The following is a 16,312-nucleotide window of genomic DNA, read 5'->3' on the forward strand; positions in this document are numbered from 1 at the left end:
TTGTGTTTTTATTCTAACTATACTGTTTTTGTTACCCGCATGCAGGTTTTTGTGCATTTCTGTGAATGATTTTATATCAGAAGTAGGAAAGGCTTATGAGCAAGCCACTGAAAACCGCGAAGAAGCCGATAACATGTCTAGAAAGGTAACATTTTACTTGCGCCATTGGGATACTTGTAAGTCTGGTGCTTTAAATTCGCACGACAACAAAAGACAGAAAGACAAAGACATTTGCACTCCGTTATTGTTGCAGTTTTGAATAGAAACCGTTCTAAAGGTTTATTGAGAGATGTGTCATAATGGAGAGAGTTGGATAATGCTTCACAGGTAACACCCACTCAACTCAGAGCTTGCAGCTCGAAAAGCATTCATGTTAGAGAAAGCAAGTATTGAAAATAAAAGGAAAAAAATGAGAAATGATCCAACCAATTACATATATTTTCATGATAGAGCTATTAGTATAGTTTTAGCGTGTGGATTAGAAACCTTTCTTAGGGTGTGGGCACAAGACGCACAGAGACTACACAGTTTTTGCTGTTGGAAGACACTTCAGGAAAACACCCGCAGCACTTTCCCTTTTGCATTTGTCCTTTTGTAGTGGCTTTGATGCCGGCATCTTTTTTTTCCTTTCTGTATATAAAATAGTTGCAGGTTTCATACCGAAGCCTCCAGAGGGATGGACCGGTCGCTTCTTTAAGCGGTTTCATGGCTTTCGAAGTCTGAAGCGGTTAAAAGAAGTTCCAGAAGACTTAACATGCAGCCAGTGGTTTTTACATACTTTTGAACCTTTTTTTTTTTTAGCTCTTTTTCAGGTGGAATACATAAAAAAAAAGATGTGAGCACATACTCTAATACAGGTTTATTGAGAGATGTGAAATGGTGGAGAGGCAGACAATTCTTTGTAGGTAACACCCACTCAGCTCAGAGCCTGCAGCATGCATGTTAAATAAAGCAAGTCTGGAAAATAAAATACAAAATATTGAAATTATCCGGCCAAGTACATAGCTAAATCTAAAGTTTTTCATGAGAAGGGTGTGATGTAAAAAAATTGGAAAATCTGGGGTAAATCCAAGCTGATCAAGAGGAACATACCACTGCAGATTTCACCATCTAACCATAAAAATAATCACGTTTCCAATCTTTTACAGTGTTCAATGCTTAACGAAAAGCTAGATTCACTGGTACGAGCTCTTAATGAAGAGTCATTGGCATTACTGTCTCCCTCACCCCGAACCCTTCACCCAGACTCTGCCCTGAAGGAAAACGGGAAAGAGCTGAATGAAAAGGACGACGTAGCAAAAATGTTCCAGTCTAAAGAGCAGCTAATATTACGGGCCAACAGCCTGAAGAAGGCTCTGAAGCACATCATCGAGCAGGCGGAAAAGGGTAAGGCATACTCGAATGGTTTCCAGTTAGACGTTGTGCACGTAATCTTTACTAACGTCACATAATTATATCTTCCAATTTAGTTGTGGACGAGCAAAACAAACAGACACAAGTGTTCAGCAATTCTGCAGCGTCACCAAACCTAAAGGAAAGCTCAGAAGACTTCAACAAAGACCTGGAGCGCATGGGTAATCTAACCGGTCACTTTAGTGACTATCCTCTGTGGATTCTACGTCGCCATATCTGAGGGAAGGTCAGGATAGATGGTTTTCTATTGTGAGTCATCTTATATGTTGATTGACAGCTTTTACACGGTATACATAAACAAGTAAGCTGTCAATCAACTTCCATGGTTTGGGGAAGTTGAACTCATGGTATTTCTTAGAGATATTTCTTTCTTTTTTTATCGTTATTTTTTTTCTTTCCATGGTATATCTTATTGAGTCTAACCATACCTTTACATAGGGGAGCATTGGATGCCTGACAGGTCCTGTGTAAAGAGTATGCACAGCTATTTTTTAATGATCCAATCACATTTAGTATGAAAAATTATTATAAAACAACTTTTTACCAAGTTTCTCTTTTGCTTTTATGCCACTGGGCTTTGTCTATTATTGTAGCTCATGTAATGGGATCTATTTTAAAGGGAATCTTTCTCCAGGTTTTGCCATCTAATCTGAGAGTGGCATAATGTAGTGGTACAATAATGTAGAAAGCAGCATGACGTAGGGACAGAGAACCTGATTCCAGTGATGTGTCACTTATTGGGCTGCTTGCTGTAGTTTTGGTAAGCAGGATATTGTCACTAGAAACACCCAACATGTGTTTCACTGAGGCTTCATCTGGGGTTTGTGTAAGTGTACACAGAAAGCAGCCAATCATAGATGTGGGCGGGGATATACAGAGCTCAGCATTCAGAGAACCTGTATATCTGCAGCAGAGAAAGCAGTGATTTTATCAAAACTACAGCAAACAGCCCAGTAAGTGACACATTTCTGGAATCAGAGTCTCTGTCCCTACATCATGCTGCTCTCACATGGGTTAGAAAAAATCTCGTGAGAAATTCCCTTTAAATTGAAGAAGTGATGGATACCTAATAATTGCATATGGCTATAATGGTATCTGTTTTCATGAAATATTTCATAAGCTGTAGTCTGTGGGTGACAAATATTGACAAACACTATTAGACATGTATTTAACCCCTTCACGATCTAGGACGGCATCCATCGTTTCCCTTCATTGGATGCAGACTTCGGCACATGGCAGCTGATCTGATCAGATCAGCCATTAAGCGCCTCTAACAGCTGCAGGTGCAGCTGTTAACAAGTTAAATGCCACTGTCAATCACTGTCATTTAACACGAGACGGCTAGAAGCTTGTCACAAGTCCCGCCCATTAGCGCCCCGTCACGTGATCGTGGGGCGCGGATGGGTTGTCATGAGAGCCTGGGGTTGTAAGAAGACCCCCGTGCTTGTAATTGTGAATCTCCTATGAATGCTGGCCTGTGGCTTTCTGGTCTATGTAGCAGGGCTTCATCCCTGCTATGTATAGCACAGCCGCTGCATTCTGAGTACTTTGGCTGTATCATTGATGTCACATCGACAGCTCACGTCACCGCTGCAGCCAATCACTGAGCACAGGGGTGTAGAACAAGTGAGGGATCTGATTTTGTTATGTTGCATAACGTTTTTAGTTTTCATTTTCTTATTTTGAAAAAAAGTGTCTAATCATTTCTATGTAATTATATTGCTGACCGTCATGGTATAACATGCCTCATAATAATATGTTTTATTACCTCCAGAATCCAGACGTGGAACAGTTTCGTCAACCACATCCTCTATCATCCTAGATCGACCTTACTCCTTCAGCCATCTTCACTTTGCTGACGATTCGGTGTAAGTGTATTGTGTTACTTTTATAGATTGCTGTCATTTATGAAAGAGGGAAGTTCTGCAGTGACCACATGAATAATAATGGTCTGTGTCCGCCATGTCACTGCTGTGACGAGACATTTCTCAGAATGGCAATGAATGCTTGTATGGTACAACTCCAATTGTATGGTCAGTATTTGTAAGCCAAAACCAGTAAAGAAACCAACAAAAAGAAAATGTAGAATGCAAAGTGGCACAAAAAACAGTAACCTTGTAACACTTGGAGTAAATACACGGACAAGTCTTTTTGTTGGATTTGATCGATCATAGCTTTAGGCCGGGATCACGCACAGCGATATACGGCCGAGTCTCGCAGGTTAAAACCAAGCTCTGGCGCCGGCACTCCGGAGCGGAGCGTGCGGCTGCATAGAAATAATTGGAGCCGCACGTTCTGCTCCCGTGTGCTGACAGCAGTGTCGGGTATTACCATGCGAGACTCGGCCGTATTCCTCGCATGTGTGATCTCGGCCTTTTTGTTAAACACATAAGGGACTTAAAATATGACAACTGTCTCACTAAGGGCTGATGAAGACATCTGTGCAAATCAGTCCGAGCCCAGGCTGCAATGCACAGACTGGCCGTGGCCCTCTCATAGACATATATGACATTTGGATCGGGAGAGCCGCGGCCAGCACTTGCTCCGACCAATTTGCACCGACATCCACACAAGCCCTTAGAAGTGGTAAGCTGGACACTTTTTCCTAGCGAAGCCCCTCTTGTGTTTGACCACCCACTAGCTGTGAGTGAATAGAAGCTTGTGAATGCACATCATAAAACCATATCTAAAAATACAGCTCCAAAACTAGGGACAAGTACTGTATACAGGGAAGACAGTACAAGATTTCCCACCAAGTAACCCTATAAGTAACTCATTTTAGGACAAGGGGACCACAAACACCTTGTGCCAGCTAATGTGGGTCAAAAAAGTCAATTTTGTTAAAAGGAGGGCTCTAAGGGTAACTCAGCAGGTGCTTATATCAGTGGTGGGTAATAATATAATAATATCCCCTGCAGACAGGGACTACACACCCTAATTATCACACAATGGAAAGATTTATATTTCTTCTGTATTTTTTAACTAAACTTAGGGGTTTTTTGCAAAAAAATTCTGGGTGGCTTTCAGGTTCCACTGTGTGCAACTGGTTTATATGGAGGAAATCTGCTTCTACCTTTATTTGTCCCCCAAACAATAACTAAAAATAGCATTTAAAATAACTTTATTTGGCTTTCTGCATGATTTTATTAAAGCACTAGCTGAAGAGCCCAGCATTGCCCGGGCATAGTAACTAACTGTGGTTAGTTATAACAAATTATAATGATTATAGTGCGCATAAATTGTCTCTGTATGTCATCTCCTGTATATAGTATATACCTGTGTGTCATCTCCTCCTGTATATGTGTATACCTGTGTGTCATCTCCTCCTGTGTATATTGTATATCTGTGTGTCATCTCTCCTGTATATAATATATACCTGTGTGTCATCTCCTTCTGTATATAGTATATACCTGTATGTCATCTCCCCTGTATATAGTATATACCTGTGTTTCATCTTCTCCTATATATAGTATATATGTGTATGTCATGTCCCCTGTATATAGTATATACCTGTATGTCATCTCCCCCTGTATGTAGTATATACCTGTGTGTCATCTCTCCCTGTATATAGTATATACCTGTATGTCATCTCCCCTGTATATAGTATATACCTGTATGTCATCTCCCCTAAATATAGTATATACCTGTATGTCATCTCCTCCTGTATATAGTATATACCTGTATGTCATCTCTCCATGTATATAGTATATATGTGTGTGTCATCTCCTCCTGCTCCTCCTGTATATAAATATATAAAAAAGTGTGATTAAACCAATCTCCCAAGAAAAGGATGGCAGACCATCCGGTGTGTATGAAAAGATTTACTCAAGGGTGGATAAAAAAGTGCCACAAGATAAAAGTAGAATGTGCAGCAAGAATGATGATACAATGATGATACAATGATAAAGTAATAAAAATAATAATAATAACAAATGGCAAAATTTTTTGTGAAAAAAATGCCTTTATTAAAATATATTGGCACAACAATTAAGTGCATTAAAATTATATATATATATATAATCATAAAAAAGAAAAAATAATAATAATAAAATATAAAACCACATATGCGGTATACTTATGTATATTGGAAAACCCGTTCCATAACAAGAAAGGCTTAATTAATAATACAGGTAAAAAAGTGCATGAATTAAAGTGACACAAAAAAATAAATATACATTAATAGATGTGCCAAAAGTGCAGCTGTGCAAATAAATAAAAAACGCCCTAAGGCGTGTGCTATTAAACCAAAAAAATACCTGTAAGCCAATGACCGCAATGTGGATAATATAATGACGCGCCCCGACGCGCGTTTCGGAAATAAAATCTCCTTCGTCAGGGGGATAGATAGATAGGTATCTATCCCCCTGACGAAGGAGATTTTATTTCCGAAACGCGCGTCGGGGCGCGTCATTATATTATCCACATTGCGGTCATTGGCTTACAGGTATTTTTCTGGTTTAATAGCACACGCCTTAGGGCGTTTTTTATTTATTTGCACAGCTGCACTTTTGGCACATCTATTAATGTATATTTATTTTTTTGTGTCACTTTAATTCATGCACTTTTTTACCTGTATTATTAATTAAGCCTTTCTTGTTATGGAACGGGTTTTCCAATATACATAAGTATACCGCATATGTGGTTTTATATTTTATTATTATTATTTTTTCTTTTTTATGATTATATATATATATATAATTTTAATGCACTTAATTGTTGTGCCAATATATTTTAATAAAGGCATTTTTTTCACAAAAAATTTTGCCATTTGTTATTATTATTATTTTTATTACTTTATCATTGTATCATCATTGTATCATCATTCATGCTGCACATTCTACTTTTATCTTGTGGCACTTTTTTATCCACCCTTGAGTAAATCTTTCCTCCTGTATATAGTATATACCTGTATGTCATCTCCTCCTGTATATAGTGTATACCTGTATGTCATCTTCTCCTGTATATAGTATATACCTGTATGTCATCTCTCCCTGTATATAGTATATACCTGTATGTCATCTCTCCATGTATATAGTATATACCTGTGTGTCATCTCCTCCTGCTCCTCCTGTATATAGTATATACCTGTATGTCATCTCCTCCTGTATATAGTGTATACCTGTATGTCATGTCCTCCTGTATATAGTATATACCTGTATGTCATCTCTCCCTGTATATAGTATATACTTGTATGTCATCTCCCCTGTATATAGTATATACCTGTATGTCATCTCCTGTATATAGTATATACCTGTGTGTCATCTCCCCCTGTATGTAGTATATACCTGTGTGTCATCTCTTCCTGTATATACCTGTGTGTCATCTCCTTCTGTATATAGTATATACCTGAAAGTCATCTCCCCTGTATATAGTATATACCTGTGTGTCATCTCCTCCTGTATATAGTATATACCTGTGTGTCATCTCCTCCTGTATATAGTATATACCTGTATGTCATCTCCTCCTGTGTATAGTATCTACCTGTATGTCATCTCGTCTGTATATAGCATATACCTGTATGTCATCTCCCCTGTATATAGTATTATATACCTGTATGTCATCTCCCCTGTATATAGTATATACCTGTATGTCATCTCCTCCTGTGTGTAGTATATACCTGTATGTCATCTCCCCTGTATATAGTATATACCTGTATGTCATCTCCTCCTGTGTGTAGTATATACCTGTATGTCATCTCCCCTGTATATAGTATATACCTGTATGTCATCTCCTCCTGTGTGTAGTATATACCTGTATGTCATCTCCCCTCTTTATAGCATATACCTGTATCCATATAAATGGCCCACCTTGTACATGCACTACTGCACTATTGACTCATCTGCTGCACTGCTGTCCGTACATACTACCGCACTACTGCCTCATCTGCTGCATTGCTGTCTGTACATACTACATGCACTACTGCCTGTACATGTACTGCACTAGTCTCTTTCTGTATTATATGTACTGCACCTTTGTTATACTACATGTACTGCACTAGTCTCTTTCTGTATTATATGTACTGCACCTTTGTTATACTACATGTACTGCATTAGTCTCTTTCTGTATTATATGTACTGCACCTTTGTTATACTACATGTACTGCACTAGTCTCTTCCTGTATTATATGTACTGTACTGCACCTTTGTTATACTACATGTACTGCACTAGTCTCTTTCTGTATTATATGTACTGCACCTTTGTTATACTACATGTACTGCATTAGTCTCTTTCTGTATTATATGTACTGCACCTTTGTTATACTACATGTACTGCACTAGTCTCTTCCTGTATTATATGTACTGTACTGCACCTTTGTTATACTACATGTACTGCACTAGTCTCTTTCTGTATTATATGTACTGCACCTTTGTTATACTACATGTACTGCATTAGTCTCTTTCTGTATTATATGTACTGCACCTTTGTTATACTACATGTACTGCACTAGTCTCTTCCTGTATTATATGTACTGTGCTGCACCTTTGTTATACTACATGTACTGCACTAGTCTCTTTCTGTATTATATGTACTGCACCTTTGTTATACTACATGTACTGCATTAGTCTCTTTCTGTATTATATGTACTGCACCTTTGTTATACTACATGTACTGCACTAGTCTCTTTCTGTATTATATGTACTGCACCTTTGTTAAACTACATGTACTGCACTAGTCTCTTTCTGTATTATATGTACTGCACCTTTGTTATACTACATGTACTGCATTAGTCTCTTTCTGTATTATATGTACTGCACCTTTGTTATACTACATGTACTGCACTAGTCTCTTCCTGTATTATATGTACTGCACCTTTGTTATACTACATGTACTGCACTAGTCTCTTCCTGTATTATATGTACTGCACCTTTGTTAAACTACATGTACTGCACTAGTCTCTTTCTGTATTATATGTACTGCACCTTTGTTATACTACATGTACTGCATTAGTCTCTTTCTGTATTATATGTACTGCACCTTTGTTATACTACATGTACTGCATTAGTCTCTTTCTGTATTATATGTACTGCACCTTTGTTATACTACATGTACTGCACTAGTCTCTTCCTGTATTATATGTACTGCACCTTTGTTATACTACATGTACTGCACTAGTCTCTTTCTGTATTATATGTACTGCATTAGTCTCTTTCTGTATTATATGTACTGCACCTTTGTTATACTACATGTACTGCACTAGTCTCTTTCTGTATTATATGTACTGCACCTTTGTTATACTACATGTACTGCATTAGTCTCTTTCTGTATTATATGTACTGCACCTTTGTTATACTACATGTACTGCACTAGTCTCTTCCTGTATTATATGTACTGTGCTGCACCTTTGTTATACTACATGTACTGCACTAGTCTCTTTCTGTATTATATGTACTGCACCTTTGTTATACTACATGTACTGCATTAGTCTCTTTCTGTATTATATGTACTGCACCTTTGTTATACTACATGTACTGCACTAGTCTCTTTCTGTATTATATGTACTGCACCTTTGTTATACTACATGTACTGCACTAGTCTCTTTCTGTATTATATGTACTGCACCTTTGTTATACTACATGTACTGCATTAGTCTCTTTCTGTATTATATGTACTGCACCTTTGTTATACTACATGTACTGCACTAGTCTCTTCCTGTATTATATGTACTGCACCTTTGTTATACTACATGTACTGCATTAGTCTCTTTCTGTATTATATGTACTGCACCTTTGTTATACTACATGTACTGCACTAGTCTCTTCCTGTATTATATGTACTGCACCTTTGTTATACTACATGTACTGCATTAGTCTCTTTCTGTATTATATGTACTGCACCTTTGTTATACTACATGTACTGCACTAGTCTCTTCCTGTATTATATGTACTGCACCTTTGTTATACTACATGTACTGCATTAGTCTCTTTCTGTATTATATGTACTGCACCTTTGTTATACTACATGTACTGCACTAGTCTCTTCCTGTATTATATTATTATTATTATTATTTATTGTTATAGCGCCATTTATTCCATGGCGCTTTACATGTGAGGGGGGTATACATAAAAACAAGTACAATAATCTTAAACAATACAAGTCATAACTGGTACAGGAGGAGAGAGGACCCTGCCCGCGAGGGCTCACAATCTTCAAGGGATGGGTGATAATACAGTAGGCGAGGGTAGAGCTGGTCGTGCAGCGGTTTGGTCGATCGGTGGTTACTGCAGGTTATAGGCTTGTCGGAAGAGGTGGGTCTTCAGGCTCTTTTTGAAGGTTTCGATGGTAGGTGAGAGTCTGATATGTTGTGGTAGAGCGTTCCAGAGTAGGGGTGATGCGCGAGAGAAATCTTGTATGCGATTGTGGGAAGAGGAGATAAGAGGGGAGTAGAGAAGGAGATCTTGTGAGGATCGGAGGTTGCGTGCAGGAAAGTACCGGGAGACGAGGTCACAGATGTATGGAGGAGACAAGTTGTGGATGGCTTTGTATGTCATGGTTAGGGTTTTGTAATGGAGTCTCTGGGCAATTGGGAGCCAGTGAAGGGATTGACAGAGGGGAGAAGCTGGGGAATAGCGGGGGGACAGGTGGATTAGTCGGGCAGCAGAGTTTAGAATAGATTGGAGGGGTGCGAGAGTGTTTGAGGGGAGGCCGCAGAGCATGAGGTTGCAGTAGTCAAGGCGAGAGATGATGAGGGCATGGACTAGGGTTTTTGCAGATTCTTGGGTGAGGAATGAACGGATGCGTGAAATATTTTTGAGTTGAAGTCGGCAGGAAGTGGAAAGGGTTTGGATATGTGGTTTGAAGGAGAGATCAGCATCAAGGATTACTCCGAGGCAGCGAGCTTGTGGGACTGGGGAGAGTGGGCAGTCATTTACTGTAATTGATAGGTTCGTAGGGGGGGTCACGTGAGATGGGGGAAAGATGATGAATTCTGTTTTGTCCATGTTGAGTTTCAGATATCTAGTGGAGAAGAAGGATGAAATAGTGGACAGACATTGAGGGATTCTGGTTAGTAGGGAGGTGATATCTGGTCCAGAGATGTAGATCTGTGTGTCATCAGCATAAAGATGATACTGAAAGCCATGAGATTCTATGAGCTGTCCCAGGCCAAAGGTGTAAATAGAGAACAGCAGGGGCCCTAGGACTGAACCTTGTGGGACTCCGACAGATAGGGGGCGAGGTGAGGAGGTGGTGTGTGAGTGGGAGACGCTGAATGTCCGGTCTGTTAGGTATGATGAGATCCAGGAGAGGGCCAAGTCTGTGATGCCGAGGGATGAGAGGGTCTGTAATAATAGGGAATGGTCCACTGTGTCAAAGGCAGCCGACAGGTCCAGGAGGAGGAGGACAGAGTAGTGTCGCTTGCTCTTGGCAGTTAAGAGGTCATTGGTGACCTTAGTAAGGGCAGTTTCAGTGGAGTGGTGTGACCGGAAGCCAGATTGTAAGCGGTCGAAGAGGGAGCAAGAAGAGAGATGGGAGGACAGTTCAAGGTAGACGTGTTGTTCCAGTAGCTTGGAGGCGTATGGGAGAAGTGATATAGGGCGATAGCTAGATACAGAGGATGGGTCAAGAGAGGGCTTTTTGAGGATAGGTGTGATGGAGGCATGTTTAAAGCTTGAGGGGAAAATATATGTACTGCACCTTTGTTATACTACATGTACTGCACTAGTCTCTTTCTGTATTATATGTACTGCACCTTTGTTATACTACATGTACTGCATTAGACTCTTTCTGTATTATATGTACTGTACTGCACCTTTGTTATACTACATGTACTGCACTAGTCTCTTTCTGTATTATATGTACTGCACCTTTGTTATACTACATGTACTGCATTAGTCTCTTTCTGTATTATATGTACTGCACCTTTGTTATACTACATGTACTGCACTAGTCTCTTCCTGTATTATATGTACTGTACTGCACCTTTGTTATACTACATGTACTGCACTAGTCTCTTTCTGTATTATATGTACTGCACCTTTGTTATACTACATGTACTGCACCAGTCTCTTTCTGTATTATATGTACTGCACCTTTGTTATACTACATGTACTGCATTAGTCTCTTTCTGTATTATATGTACTGCACCTTTGTTATACTACATGTACTGCACTAGTCTCTTCCTGTATTATATGTACTGTACTGCACCTTTGTTATACTACATGTACTGCACTAGTCTCTTTCTGTATTATATGTACTGCACCTTTGTTATACTACGTGTACTGCATTAGTATCTTTCTGTATTATATGTACTGCACCTTTGTTATACTACATGTACTGCACTAGTCTCTTCCTGTATTATATGTACTGTACTGCACCTTTGTTATACTACATGTACTGCACTAGTCTCTTTCTGTATTATATGTACTGCACCTTTGTTATACTACATGTACTGCACTAGTCTCTTTCTGTATTATATGTACTGCACCTTTGTTATACTACATGTACCGCATTAGTCTCTTTCTGTATTATATGTACTGCACCTTTGTTATACTACATGTACTGCACTAGTCTCTTCCTGTATTATATGTACTGTACTGCACCTTTGTTATACTACATGTACTGCATTAGTCTCTTTCTGTATTATATGTACTGCACCTTTGTTATACTACGTGTACTGCATTAGTATCTTTCTGTATTATATGTACTGCACCTTTGTTATACTACATGTACTGCACTAGTCTCTTCCTGTATTATATGTACTGTACTGCACCTTTGTTATACTACATGTACTGCACTAGTCTCTTCCTGTATTATATGTACTGTACTGCACCTTTGTTATACTACATGTACTGCACTAGTCTCTTTCTGTATTATATGTACTGCACCTTTGTTATACTACATGTACTGCATTAGTCTCTTTCTGTATTATATGTACTGCACCTTTGTTATACTACATGTACTGCACTAGTCTCTTCCTGTATTATATGTACTGCACCTTTGTTATACTACATGTACTGCACTAGTCTCTTTCTGTATTATATGTACTGCACCTTTGTTATACTACATGTACTGCACTAGTCTCTTTCTGTATTATATGTACTGCACCTTTGTTATACTACATGTACTGCACTAGTCTCTTTCTGTATTATATGTACTGCACCTTTGTTATACTACATGTACTGCACTAGTCTCTTCCTGTATTATATGTACTGCACCTTTGTTATACTACATGTACTGCATTAGTCTCTTTCTGTATTATATGTACTGCACCTTTGTTATACTACATGTACTGCACTAGTCTCTTCCTGTATTATATGTACTGCACCTTTGTTATACTACATGTACTGCACTAGTCTCTTTCTGTATTATATGTACTGCACCTTTGTTATACTACATGTACTGCACTAGTCTCTTCCTGTATTATATGTACTGCACCTTTGTTATACTACATGTACTGCACTAGTCTCTTCCTGTATTATATGTACTGCACCTTTGTTATACTACATGTACTGCACTAGTCTCTTCCTGTATTATATGTACTGCACTGCACCTTTGTTATACTACATGTACTGCACTAGTCTCTTCCTGTATTATATGTACTGCACTGCACCTTTGTTATACTACATGTATTGCATTGGTCCCTGCTTGTACTACATGTGCTGTAGTGCTCTCTACCTTACAATAATGTGTAGTCAAGAATTTTGAGCTGTCGTACTAATATGCACATAAATGTTTTGCATGTTTGATTTTCAGACAATTCTTAGAGAAATGCACCATGAATAATTACTTTGGGATTGGTTTGGATGCCAAAATTTCTTTAGAGTTCAATAACAAAAGAGATGAACATCCCAAAAAATGCAGGTACCAATCATTTCTTTCTTTTCTCATGCTTTCCTTGCAGTGATGCTGATAGCTGCAGCATTACTGCGCGCGCGATAATCTGCAGGGTAATATGTGCTGTTACTGTTTGGTCACCGAGGATCGTTGTCGCTCTGTTTAGTTCTCCGTGTCACATCCTTTTATAGACAAAAACTGACGGAGTTATATAACTAAATACACCTGAAATCAAAGTGATATATATGGTCGGCTCACTTGTGAATCAGATTAAACATTCCCCCCAAAAATTAAAATTCACTTGCTACCTTCTTGCTGAGCTATATTTTAGGGCGTGTTCACACATGGCGTTTTTGCAGCGTATTTTGCGCAGTGTATTTGGTGAGTAAACATGCAGTGTCCAGTCAGGGCTGTATTTAGAGTTTATGCTGCCCTAGGCACTTTTCGTGCTGCCCTCCCCCTCCCCATTGGTGAGTATGACTAATGCAGACACTGTCGGCAGTGACTTAGGCTACTTTCACATCCGCGATTTTTGTCATTCGCGGCAGATCCGGCAGTTTTTCCGCATCTGCCGCGTAACGGATCACTGCATTCGGCCTCACTCATTCCCTATCGGACTTGCGTACATGCGCGGCACTTACAGTTTTGCCACAATCCGGCAAATGCGGTACTTGCAGCAACAGAAAAAAACGATGTTAGCTGTGTTTTTTTTGTCTCAGACCAAGTGCAAAACCGCATGTACCGCACATGTCCGCAAGTAGCCATCACTACCTATCCCTGCACTTTGCTAGTTCATCCCTAAAAAGGATGCAAAATATCCAACGGGGACAGGAACAATAAGGGTTATATCCATCTTATCAGGCCGACAGGTTCAGGTACACAATGCACAAAAGGACAATTAAAGACGTCATCATCAGGGATGTGGAAGTGACGAGATGCGACCAATAAAAGTTTTAAAAGTAATAAAATGACCTATAAAATAGTCTATAATATGGGATTTTATTTTCAAGACAATACATTAATTAATTTGAGACAGACACTAGTTTTCATTTCTAAGATGAGATATAAGTGGGTGATTATTGGTCCCTATAGGGGATGCTCCTACACAGCCCCCCAGGTGCAGCCAGCACATGTGCCTGAGAACTCACACATCTCATCACTGGCAGGTTTAGGGTATGTGCACACGTTGCGGATTTGCCTGTGGAATTTTCTGCACAGAATCTGCATCTCTTGGCAGAAAACGCAGGTAAAAATCGAGGCGTTTTTTATGCGGATTTTCATGCGGATTTGTATGTGTTTTTATAAGCTAAATAGATATGTTATTTAACAAAAAAAAAAAAAAGAATTGTGATGTCATTTCTTTGTCCAACGTCTTCTTTTACATACTCCATTGAACACCATAATATCATCACATACCATGTTCTAAGGTAATGTTTACACACATAAAACAAATATAAATGAATATCTATAGATAGAAAAAATCTGCGTTTGGCCGGTGTCACGCTTGCGAGAAAATCGCATGAGTCTCGCACCTCAATACCCGGCACTGCCGCCGGCACTCATACCGAAGCATTCAACGGCATAGAAATACATGCAGCCACACACTCCAGTCCCGAGTGCCGGCGGCAGTGCCGGGTATTAAGGTGCGAGACTCGTGTGCGAGTTTCTCGCAAGTGTGACCCCTGCCTTAAACGCAATATCTGTTTAATTTAAAAAAAAAATGGAAGAAAAAAATGTTCTGCCCCAGAGAGGGAAAGCCAGCGACTGGGGGCCGATGTTTATAGCCTGGGAAGTGGGTAATAACCATGGATATTCCCAGTCTGTGAATATCAGCCCGCATATTTAGCCTTTACTGTATATTTAGCCTTTACTGGCTATTAAAATAGTAGGACCCCCCCAAATAAACGACATAGGGTCCCCCTATAATTAATAGCCAGAAAGGCTATGCAGACAGCTGCGGGCTGATATTCATAATCTAGGAAGGGACAATAGCTATTGCCCCCCCCAGCTACAATCACCAGCTCACAGCCACCCCAGAAATGGCTCATCTCTAAAATGCGCCAACTCTGGAACTTAGCCTCTCTCTTCCCACTGCCCTGTAGTGGTGACACATGGGGTAATAGGGGGTTGATGTCACCTTTGTATTGTAAGGTGACATCAAGCCCGGTTAGTAATGGAGAGGCGTCAATAAGACACCTATCTATTACTAATCCTATAGTTGTAAATGGGTAAAATGAACAGACAGCCAGAATAAAGTATTTTTAATTAAATAACACAAAACACATTTTCCCATTTTTATTATACGCCTAATTCCTGCGACGCCCTCAATCACCTGCAAAAAAAATAAAATAAACTCAACCGTATACTCCCTGTTCCAACGTAATCCATGTAATAATGAGTGTCCCACGACGATCTCCCCTATAGAGCTTTCACATCAGGAGATGTGACTGCTCTACAGGGCATCCAGTGACACACTGAAAGGAGACAATGGCTCTTGCAGTGTTATCTCTGAGGTCTCACTGGAGTTCATCCTCTCACTTGACGGCAATTCTGCGTGAGAATTTTCCCACTCAGTGTTGCTGCAAGTGACAGGACGAACTCCTGTGACCTGACGGCGGAGTGATACACTGTGGATGGATACCTTCCTCATTGTATCACCGGAGGCCTCGGGAGAGTGGTCACATCTGCCGATGTTACTGCTCTCCATGGGAGATCGTCGTGGGACAGTCGTTATTATATGGATTATGTCAGAACAGGGAGTATACGGTTGAGTTTATTATTTTTTTTTTTCAGGGGATCAAGGGCATTGGGGATTAGCAGTATGGTACTCTATGAGAGTATGTGTTTTTTTTTTGTACTATTCAACACAGTAGCCGGACGATGGGACTACTTCTGTCCATCATCGGCTACTGATGTCACTGTAGCAGAAATAGCCGGATGGGACTAGTAGCCCCATCGGACAATGCCTGCCTACCCACAGATCTGCACACACACACAGCCACGCACACACCCACATGCAGACCCGGAGACACACACATAGATACACAGACACCCGCACACAGACCCGCACATATTCACCACACAGTCTCTGCCCACACACTCTTCCTCCTCCCTATCTGCAGCGTTT

The 16,312-nt window shown here is 39.8% G+C and overlaps 1 protein-coding gene across 4 annotated transcripts in view; it reads left to right on the top strand.

Moving 5' to 3' along the window:
* LOC141087528 (diacylglycerol kinase eta-like) overlaps nucleotides 1–16,312 on the top strand; it is a 293,759-nt gene that overhangs the window by 227,879 nt on the left and 49,568 nt on the right. For all 4 annotated transcript variants that reach the window (XM_073573095.1, XM_073573091.1, XM_073573094.1 and 1 more), the window contains exons 15-19: nucleotides 46–145; nucleotides 1,149–1,386; nucleotides 1,470–1,574; nucleotides 3,188–3,281; nucleotides 13,105–13,212. In XM_073573095.1, the coding sequence (XP_073429196.1) occupies nucleotides 46–145; nucleotides 1,149–1,386; nucleotides 1,470–1,574; nucleotides 3,188–3,281; nucleotides 13,105–13,212 (645 nt within the window). The remainder of the gene's footprint in view (nucleotides 1–45; nucleotides 146–1,148; nucleotides 1,387–1,469; nucleotides 1,575–3,187; nucleotides 3,282–13,104; nucleotides 13,213–16,312) is intronic.

The sequence above is a fragment of the Dendrobates tinctorius genome, unplaced genomic scaffold (genome assembly GCF_039654945.1).
Source record: "Dendrobates tinctorius isolate UK_male_01 unplaced genomic scaffold, ASM3965494v1 ptg000034l, whole genome shotgun sequence".
NCBI classification, from domain to species: domain Eukaryota; kingdom Metazoa; phylum Chordata; class Amphibia; order Anura; family Dendrobatidae; genus Dendrobates; species Dendrobates tinctorius.